The following is a 9,760-nucleotide window of genomic DNA, read 5'->3' as shown; positions in this document are numbered from 1 at the left end:
CAGCAGAAAAGATCTGAATGATTCAAAAAGCTTATATAACTGTTTTGTTTTATTCATTTACATAAATCACATTTACCGTAGGTGTTTTATTCAAAATAAAGTTTTGGGAAAATAAATTGAACAGATGAACCTAGGCAAACCTGGTGATTTTTTCATGAGTAGTGTTTGATGATAAAAGCATAAAAGCATAATGTGGTATCATTTCACCAAGGCACAATATGGATCATCCATATGGAGCAGAAGTTGATAATACTGCAAAGAAGCAAAAATAAACAGAACAGATGTACTTGTAAAATCAAGTCTGCACCCACCCTGAGTACCTGTTTCTTGTGTAGAAACTTCTACAAGTTTTGTTGGATGGTTCTGTCCCATGGTGAAACTGGAGCAGGAAATAGCTCTTCTCTGCTTCCCTGAGCACTCAGCTTTGTTGGCTGACCAGCATCAAGTAGAGAGCTCTAACAGCCCCAGTGTGGATATCTGCTCGTTCCTCAGGGTGCTGAGCAAGATGGCAACTATGCTGGGGTGCAGTCAGATGAATTGTATTTACTTTCTCCTTTACTGCCTGATTACCACACATAAGGGATTTTGTTCTATTTTCAAGCACTCCTCTGCAGCCATCATGTAAAGGGAGGACTTATGATAGGTTCATGCTACCTCACATCTCTGGTACTTATTTGTTTGAGTAGGAATACAGCACATATAAGACTCATAATGAACTGCACAGTGTGGAGCCATACGGAACCACCTGAAGTTCTGCTGCTTAGACTCACTTGGTCTGACTCTTAGAAAATACTGTAAGTTTTCTAACCATTACTTTTCATTTCCTACAGAAAGTGAAACATTCACCCATGTTTGTTTTTTTTTTTTTTTTTTTTTTCTGCCCAGGAAAGAAAACAAGACTGTAATTACTCATACAACAGAACTCCAGCCCTTATATCACGCATCTCCCATACACTTTAGAAGATGAAGAGATTCTGCTGGGGTATCCATGTGCTGATTATAAGTAACCAAAACAGAAGAAAAAAAAATTAATCAGTTTTGGCTTGGTAAGGGCTGGTCTTTACTCAGTTTTGTCCTTCTGGATTTAAGTCCAATGACCAATGCCCCCTACCTTTTCTGGTACACTGAGGATTACTACACTGCTATTAATCTGCTGCCCACACTATTTACTCATCTATATCCTTTGTTATATGGAGGCTTGAAAATGTCCTATGCCCCTCTCTTTCCTACAGGTGCCATATTGCTGCTCCCTGGAATGCTGATGTATTTATAAGTGTACTGTGCCATTAGAGCACAAACCACAGTACTTGAAGTGACTGTAAGCTCTGTTTTATGTTTATAAATGCAACAGAAAGTACTTAAATTTATATGAAAAGCTCTCAGATGTTGTTTTCTTTTCTTTTCCTTTTTTTTTTTCTTTTTTTTAAAGCACATCTCTCCTATTCCATCAGTAAAACAAGACAGATGTGAATCAGCAGCTCAGCAATTTGGTGGAATGAGCACTTATGAACCAGAATTTTAGAAAGTGGGCACACAGGAATAGGTTCTTCATGCCATAGCAGGGCAGATCATGTGGTCAACATCTGGAAGATACCATACATGGACTCTGATTTAATAAAGTAGTCACCCATCTGCTGTATTCTCAGAGTGAGGAGAATAAATAGCATGCCACATCCCACACACTCCAGCTGTCCCCAGCATCCAGTGCTCTGCAGTTCTGCTAAAAATAAAAAAGAAACTTTACTGTATTTCAACAAAGATTGCTAGTTAAAAAAGAAAGAGGCAGTGTGCAGTAAAAAGAGTTGTTTAAGAACACCTGTAAGCATTTCAAAGTAAAGAAGAAAGTTGCCTTTTGTTTGAAGACTGCCTTCTTTTCAAGCACTATCACATAGCTTGCCAACATTTACATCATATGCCAGCACGTCCATATTTTTCATAGTCCATAGTCTAGTTATTTCTCTTATATGCTAGTGCTGGTTTGTTGATATGCAGTGGTATCACTATAACTGAATCACTGAGTTCATAATTAATTGACTGTAGCTCAGTAATAAAGGCTTGTGTCTTTACTTTGTATGGTCTCTGAGCATGAATTAGCTAAACAGTACCCCTAATTCTGCTGTGGTAGCGTGCCTATGTTGTAACAAAACCTAGAGGGACTGACTCTTCACTCACCTGCACAGTAGAGAGGTCTAAGGAAGTAGGTCTTTCTGGGTTTCCAGAGGGGGAAATGACAGACAGGCTCTTAGTTTGAATCCAGACTGGTGACAGTAATAAAAGGATTAAGTATAGTAGACAAATAATAATACTCCACTCCATCTGGAGTGGATGGAGACCTAATTTATTTCTTGTCATTCATCTTTAAGATCATTGGATAGAGGAGTCTAGAGTATAGCAGAAAGTATTCTGTCTGGAGCAAGACAGAAAATTAAGTGAGGGATAGATTTTTATGAGAAGTAGTTCTAAATTATTTACCAATTTAACTAATTCATTGCAGGCAAGCAACCAAATGATAACAAACTGCACCAGCACGGGTCCCCCACGTGTGAGCGGCAGCTCCCCCCAGACCCCCTGCTCCTGCGTGGGCTCCTCTCCACGGGCTGCAGCTCCGGCCCGGGGCCTGCTCCTGCGGGGGCTCTCCATGGGCCGCAGCCTCCTCCAGGCCACCTCCACCTGCTCCACCGGGGGCTCCTCCACGGGCTGCAGCGTGGAGATCTGCTCCATGTGGGACCCATGGGCTGCAGGGGGACAGCCTGCTCCACCAGGGGCCTCTCCACAGGCCGCAGGGGAACTTCTGCTGTGTGCCTGGAGCACCTCCTGCCCTCCTTCTGCACTGGCCTGAGGTCTGCAGGGCTGGTTCTCTCACACTTTCTGACTCTTCTCTCCCAGCTGAAGTTGCACAAGAGTTTTTTTTCTTCAATCTGCTCTACCTGAGGAACAACCAATGTCACTCATTGAGTCAGCTCTAGCCAGTGTTGGGTTCCTTTTGGAGCCAGCTGGAGCTGGCCCTTATCTAACATGGGGCAGCTTTTGGACTCTTCTCGCAGTGATCACCGTTGCAGACCCCCGCTACCAAAACCTTGCCATGTGAACCCAATACTGTCTGGAACTACTGAGCCCCTCTCAAGCCATCTGTATTGCCTCTGGACCCCCACTCACAAGAGTGAAGAGAGCATGGCTATTTTGTGTTGCAGTCTCCAGCAAGTCAAATGTGAGCTCATGCACATATCACTGTCATGCCTATCCTAGTCTGCTTCTTTCAGGACTGAACTTAAAACAAACAAACAAACAAACAAACAACAACAAAAAAAAACATTCACTAGTGGCTGGGTCTCAATAAAACAAACAAAACAAACAAATGAACAAACAAACAAACAAAAAGAGAATTTAAGGTACCCTAAATGTTTGTATTTGTATCGAGATACTGGAAATTCAATGGGAATATCTCTGCCTATATATTACTGGCAGTTCCGTCTACCCTTCATTTATTTGCTTATTCCCTTGCCTCCCTTGCAACTGTGTGTTGTGGTTTAACCCGGCTGGCAGCTAAACACCACACAGCCGTTCGCTCACCCTCCCCCCTCCCTCTCTGGGATGGGGGGAGAGAAACGGGAAAGTGAAGCCTGTGAGTTGAGATAAAGACAGTTTATTAAGACAGGAATATAATAATAACAATAATAATAATAATAGTGATAATGGTAATAGTATTAACAATAATAATGTGTAAGAAAACAAGTGATGCACAATGCAATTGCTCACCACCCGCTGACCGATGCCCAGCCTATCCCCGAGCAGCCGGCCCCCCCACCCCGGCCAGCCACCCCTATATATTGTTTAGCATGACGTCAGATGGTATGGAATACCCCTTTGGCCAGTTTGGGTCAGCTGTCCTGGGTCTGTCCCCTCCCAGCTCCTGCTGCACCCCCAGCCTGCTCGCTGGCAGGACAGAGCGAGAAGCCGAAAAGTCCTTGGCCTGGTGTAAACACTGCTCTGCAACAATTAAAACATCAGCATGTTATCAGCGCTCTTCTCATCCTAATCCAAAACATAGCACCCTACCAGCTACTATGAGGGAACATTAACTCTGTCCTAACTGGAACCAGGACAGATATCCACCCCTTATTCCATACCATTTATGTCATGCTCAGGTTACACTCTGTCCAATACATTCTAATTAATCACCATTTTCATCTATGATATATAGCAATCATGGTAGTGATGACATACATTATTATATAATAATTAACATACTACAATTCAACTCATGGGCTATTCTCACCCAGTATCAAATCCCCTTGAGGTACACACCGGACCTCCCCATTCTTTTGCATTACCCACCAAGTGCATCCAGGTCCCTGAGCAAAAGCAATTCCACGAATGGGTTTGCCTTTTCCTGAGGCAGGAGTAGCCCAGACTGTTTTACCCAGCATGTTTCTTACGTGCACTACAGGAACTTTATCCCCTTCTACAGTGCGTAACAGGTTTGATTGGGCAGGTCCAGCTCGGTTGGCAGATCCCCTGGTATTGACTAACCAGGTGGCCTTTGCCAAATGTGTATCCCAATTTTTGAATGTCCCAGCACCCATTGCTTTCAGTGTAGTCTTCAACAGTCCATTGTATCGTTCAACTTTTCCAGAGGCTGGTGCATGATAGGGGATGTGATACACCCACTCAATACCATGTTCTTTGGCCCAAGTGTCTATAAGGTTGTTTCGGAAATGAGTCCCGTTGTCTGACTCAATTCTCTCTGGGGTGCCATGTCGCCATAAGACTTGCTTTTCAAGGCCCAGGATAGTGTTCCGGGCGGTGGCATGGGGCACAGGATATGTTTCCAGCCATCCGGTGGTTGCTTCCACCATTGTAAGTACGTGGCGCTTGCCGTTGCGGGTTTGAGGGAGTGTGATGTAATCAATCTGCCAGGCCTCTCCATATTTATATTTCAGCCATCGTCCTCCATACCAAAGAGGTTTTGACCGTTTGGCTTGCTTGATTGCAGCACATGTTTCACAGTCATGAATAACCTGTGCTATAGTGTCCATGGTCAGGTCCACCCCTCGATCACGAGCCCATCTGTAGGTTGCATCTCTACCTTGATGGCCTGAGGTGTCATGGGCCCATCGGGCTATAAATAATTCACCTTTATGTTGCCAGTCCAGGTCCACCTGAGCCACTTCAATCTTAGCAGCCTGATCCACCTGCTGGTTGTTTTGGTGTTCTTCAGTAGCCCGATTCTTGGGCACATGAGCATCTACATGGCGTACCTTTACAACCAGGTTCTCTACCCGGGCAGCAATATCTTGCCACAATGCCGCAGCCCAGATGGGCTTGCCCCTGCGCTGCCAGTTGTTCTGCTTCCATTGCTGTAACCACCCCCACAGGGCATTTGCTACCATCCATGAATCAGTATAGAGATAGAGAACTGGCCACTTTTCTCGTTCAGCAATATCTAAAGCCAGCTGAATGGCTTTTACTTCTGCAAACTGACTCGATTCACCTTCTCCCTCAGCAGCTTCTGCAATTCGTCGTGTAGGACTCCATACAGCAGCTTTCCATCTCCGATGCTTTCCCACAATACGACAGGACCCGTCAGTGAACAAGGCATATTTCTTCTCATTTTCCGGTAGCTTGTTGTACAGGGGGGCTTCTTCAGCACGAACCACCTCCTCCTCTGGTGATATCCCAAAGTATTTGCCTTCTGGCCAGTCCATAATCACCTCCAAGATTCCTGGGCGACTGGGGTTTCCTATTCGAGCCCGCTGAGTAATCAGTGCAACCCACTTGCTCCATGTAGCATCAGTTGCATGATGTGTAGAGGGGACCCTTCCTTTGAACATCCAGCCTAGTACCGGCAGTCGGGGTGCCAGGAGGAGCTGCGCTTCAGTACCGACCACTTCCGAAGCAGATCGAACTCCTTCATATGCTGCCAATATCTCCTTTTCAGTTGGAGTATAGCGGGCTTCAGATCCTCTGTATCCCCGACTCCAAAACCCCAGGGGTCGACCTCGAGTTTCCCCAGGTTCTTTCTGCCAGAGGCTCCAGGTGGGACCATTCTCTCCGGCTGCGGTGTAGAGCACATTCTTTACATCTGGTCCTGTTCGGACTGGCCCGAGGGCTACTGCATGAACTATTTCCTGCTTAATTTGTTCAAAGGCTTGTCGTTGCTCAGGGCCCCATTCAAAAGCATTCTTCTTACGGGTTACTTGGTAGAGCGGGTTTACAATCAGACTGTAATTTGGAATATGCATTCTCCAAAACCCCACGACACCTAGGAAAGTTTGTGTTTCTTTTTTGCTAGTTGGTGGAGACATAGCTGTTATTTTGTTGATCACATCCATTGGGATTTGACGGCGTCCATCTTGCCATTTTATTCCTAAAAACTGGATCTCTCGTGCAGGTCCTTTAACTTTATTCTGTTTTATGGCAAAACCGGCCTTCAGAAGGATTTGGACTATTTTCTTCCCTTTCTCGAAAACTTCTTCTGCAGTGTCACCCCACACAATGATGTCATCGATGTACTGCAGGTGTTCAGGAGCTTCCCCCTGCTCCAGCGCAGACTGGATCAGTCCATGGCAAATGGTAGGGCTGTGTTTCCACCCCTGGGGCAGCCGATTCCAAGTATATTGGACTCCCCTCCAAGTGAAAGCAAACTGTGGCCTGCACTGTGCTGCTAGAGGGATGGAGAAAAATGCATTAGCGATATCAATTGTGGCATACCACTTGGCTGCCTTTGATTCCAGTTCATACTGGAGTTCTAGCATGTCCGGCACTGCAGCACTCAGTGGTGGCGTGACTTCGTTCAGGCCACGATAGTCCACTGTTAGTCTCCACTCACCATTAGACTTTCGCACTGGCCATATGGGACTATTAAAAGGTGAATGAGTCTTGCTGATCACTCCTTGGCTCTCCAGTTGACGAATTAGCTTATGGATGGGACTCAGGGAGTCTCGGTTGGTGCGATATTGCCGCCGGTGCACAGTTGTGGTAGCGATCGGCACTTGCTGTTCTTCAACCCTCAGCAACCCCACAACAGAAGGGTCCTCTGAGAGACCAGGCAAGGTAGACAACTGTTTAATGTCCTCTGTCTCCAAAGCAGCTATGCCAAAAGCCCAGCGGAACCCTTTTGGGTCCTTGAAATATCCTCTTCTAAGATAGTCTATGCCAAGGATGCACGGAGCATCTGGGCCAGTCACAATACGGTGCTTTTGCCACTCATTACCGGTTAGACTCACTTCAGCCTCCAATACAGTTAACTGCTGGGATCCCCCCGTCACACCATAAATACAGATGGGCTCTGGCCCTTTATAGCTTGATGGCATTAGAGTACATTGTGCACCGGTGTCTACCAAAGCCTTATACTTCTGTGCGTCTGACGTGCCAGGCCATCGAATCCACACAGTCCAATAAACTCGATTGTCCCTTTCCTCCCCCTGGCTGGAGGCAGGGCCCCTCTAGTCCTGGTCAGAATCTTCATTTCTGTGTTTAAAGGACTGCCTGCTGGAAGTTGGAGCAGCAAACCTTTCAGAGAACTCCTTTTTCCCAATTGTTTTCCTTTGCAATTCACGTACCCGTGCCTCTAGGGTCGCAGTAGATTTTCCATCCCATTTTCTCATGTCCTCTCCATGGTCACGTAGGTAAAACCACAGGGTGGCGCGGTGTGTGTGCCCACCATATTGTCTTCCTTGCATAGATGAACGTTTACCCCTAATAGCTGAGACACTGGTTTGTACAGGTGGGGAGGAAAATAAACTCTCTTTAAGTTGGTGGATCTCTTCAGAAAGTTTCTCCAAGGTATTCTCTTTTAGCTGGTGGACACTAGTTCGTTCAGGTGAAGGGGAAGATAATCTTTCTTCAAGTTGGTGGATCTTTTCAGAAAGTTTCTCCAAAGCATTCTCTTTTAGCTGGTGGACACTGGTTCGTTCAGGTGAAGGGGAAGATAATCTTTCTTCAAGTTGGTGGATCTTTTCAGAAAGTTTCTCCAAAGCATTCTCTTTTAGCTGGTGGACACTGGTTCGTTCAGGTGAAGGGGAAGATAATCTTTCTTCAAGTTGGTGGATCTTTTCAGAAAGTTTCTCTAAAGCATTCTCTTTTAGCTGGTGGACACTGGTTCGTTCAGGTGGAGGGGAAGATAAATTCTCTTTAAGTTGGTGGACCTCTTCAGAGAGTTTCTCCACAGCTGAGACACAGGCCTTTAGGGAAGAGGAGAGATTTCCTTCGTACTGCCGGAGTATTTTAGTCACTTCATTCACTGTGGGATTCTCCTCCGTTTTCCAGGCTAGTATTGCCAATGAGTTGGCATATGATGATGGGGCACTCCGTACAAACTTCCGCCACATGGGTGGTGTACACTGGACTGCATCTGGATCTGCGGATGTTTGTGCGTCATCTAGGTCCTTATAAATTACTTCCCGTACGGCCAATTCCCTCAGGTACTGAATTCCCTTCTCCATGGTGGTCCATTTGCTTGGTAAACATACAAGTTCTTCCTTGAAGAGATACCTTTCCTTCACAGCTGACAGGAGACGCCTCCAGAGGCTGCGAGATTGTGCTCCATCTCCAATTGCTTTGTCAATGCATGCGTCCCTAGCAAGGGATCCCAGCCGCCTGGCTTCCTTGCCCTCCAATTCCACATAATTGGCTCCCGTGTCCCAGCACCGGAGCAGCCAGGTGACAAGCTGCTCGCCTATACAGCGACCAAAATCTTTTCGCACATCTCGTAGCTCACGCTGGTATAGAGTCCGGGTAATTACTGTTGATTTTTCGACATCCTCATCCTCATCTTCAGTCTTCTGCACCTTTGATGGCCGGTGTAGAGTCCGGGTAGTTACTGTTGATTTTCCGACATCCTCATCCTCATCTTCAGTCTCCTGCACCTTTGATGGCTGGTATGGAGTCCGGGTAGTTACTGTTGATTTTTCGCCATCCTCATCCTCATCTTCAGTCTCCTGCACCTTTGATGGCCCAGCCTCGTCTTCACTTCGCCCAGACTTAGCAGAAGACTGTCTGCGTTTTAAACGACCTGAGCCTCTATACCATTTTTTCACCTTGTCTACAGGGGCAACTTGCACTGCTACAGCTCGTTTCTCTGACCCAGCCACAGGGTCTGCCACAGGGGTTGGAATACCCTCTGCGGGGTCAACTTGCACTGCTACAGCTCGTTTCTCTGACCCAGACACAGGGTCTGCCACAGGGCTTGGAATACACTCTGCGGGGTCAACTTGCACTGCTACAGCTCGTTTCTCTGACCCAGACACAGGGTCTGCCACAGGGGTTGGGATACCCTCTGCGGGGTCAACTTGCACTGCTACAGCTCGTTTCTCTGACCCAGCCACAGGAGTGGGAGCAGCTGCACGAGCTGGGGCAGCTGCAGGAGCTGGGGCAGCTGCAGGAGCTGGAGCGGCTGCAGGGGCTGGAGCTGGAGCGGCTGCAGGAGCTGGAGCGGCTGCAGGAGCTGGAGCTGGAGTAGCTGCAGGAGCTGGAGCTGGAGCGGCTGCAGGAGCTGGAGCGGCTGCAGGAGCTGGAACTGGAACGGCTGCAGGAGCTGGAGCTGGAGTAGCTGCAGGAGCTGGAACTGGAGCGGCTGCAGGAGCTGGAGCGGCTGCAGGAGCTGGAGCTGGAGTAGCTGCAGGAGCTGGAGCTGGAGCGGCTGCAGGAGCTGGAGCGGCTGCAGGAGCTGGAACTGGAACGGCTGCAGGAGCTGGAGCTGGAGTAGCTGCAGGAGCTGGAACTGGAGCGGCTGCAGGAGCTGGAGCGGCTGCAGGAGCTG

At 47.4% G+C, this 9,760-nt stretch overlaps 1 protein-coding gene across 1 annotated transcript; it reads right to left on the bottom strand.

The window, feature by feature from the left end:
- Positions 1-3,518: 3,518 nt before the first annotated feature.
- On the bottom strand, positions 3,519-7,316 carry LOC308193275 (uncharacterized protein). Its single transcript, XM_080587792.1, has 2 exons — positions 3,757-7,316; positions 3,519-3,620 (listed from the first exon to the last, which is right to left on the bottom strand). Exon 1 carries the CDS (start codon positions 7,311-7,313, stop codon positions 4,260-4,262), a length of 3,054 nt encoding a protein of 1,017 aa, XP_080443918.1. The 5' UTR covers positions 7,314-7,316; the 3' UTR covers positions 3,519-3,620; positions 3,757-4,259.
- Between the last annotated feature and the right edge of the window lie 2,444 nt (positions 7,317-9,760).

This window comes from Anser brachyrhynchus (assembly GCF_964034855.1).
Source record: "Anser brachyrhynchus genome assembly, chromosome: 3".
Classification (NCBI taxonomy): Eukaryota; Metazoa; Chordata; class Aves; order Anseriformes; family Anatidae; genus Anser; species Anser brachyrhynchus.
This window is presented reverse-complemented; position numbering and strand designations above follow the sequence as displayed.

What these genes read in the sequence shown, in the direction of transcription:
- LOC308193275 (XM_080587792.1), bottom strand. Translation starts at nt 7,313, where the DNA reads ATGCCATCAAGCTATAAAGGGCCAGAGCCCATCTGTATTTATGGTGTG.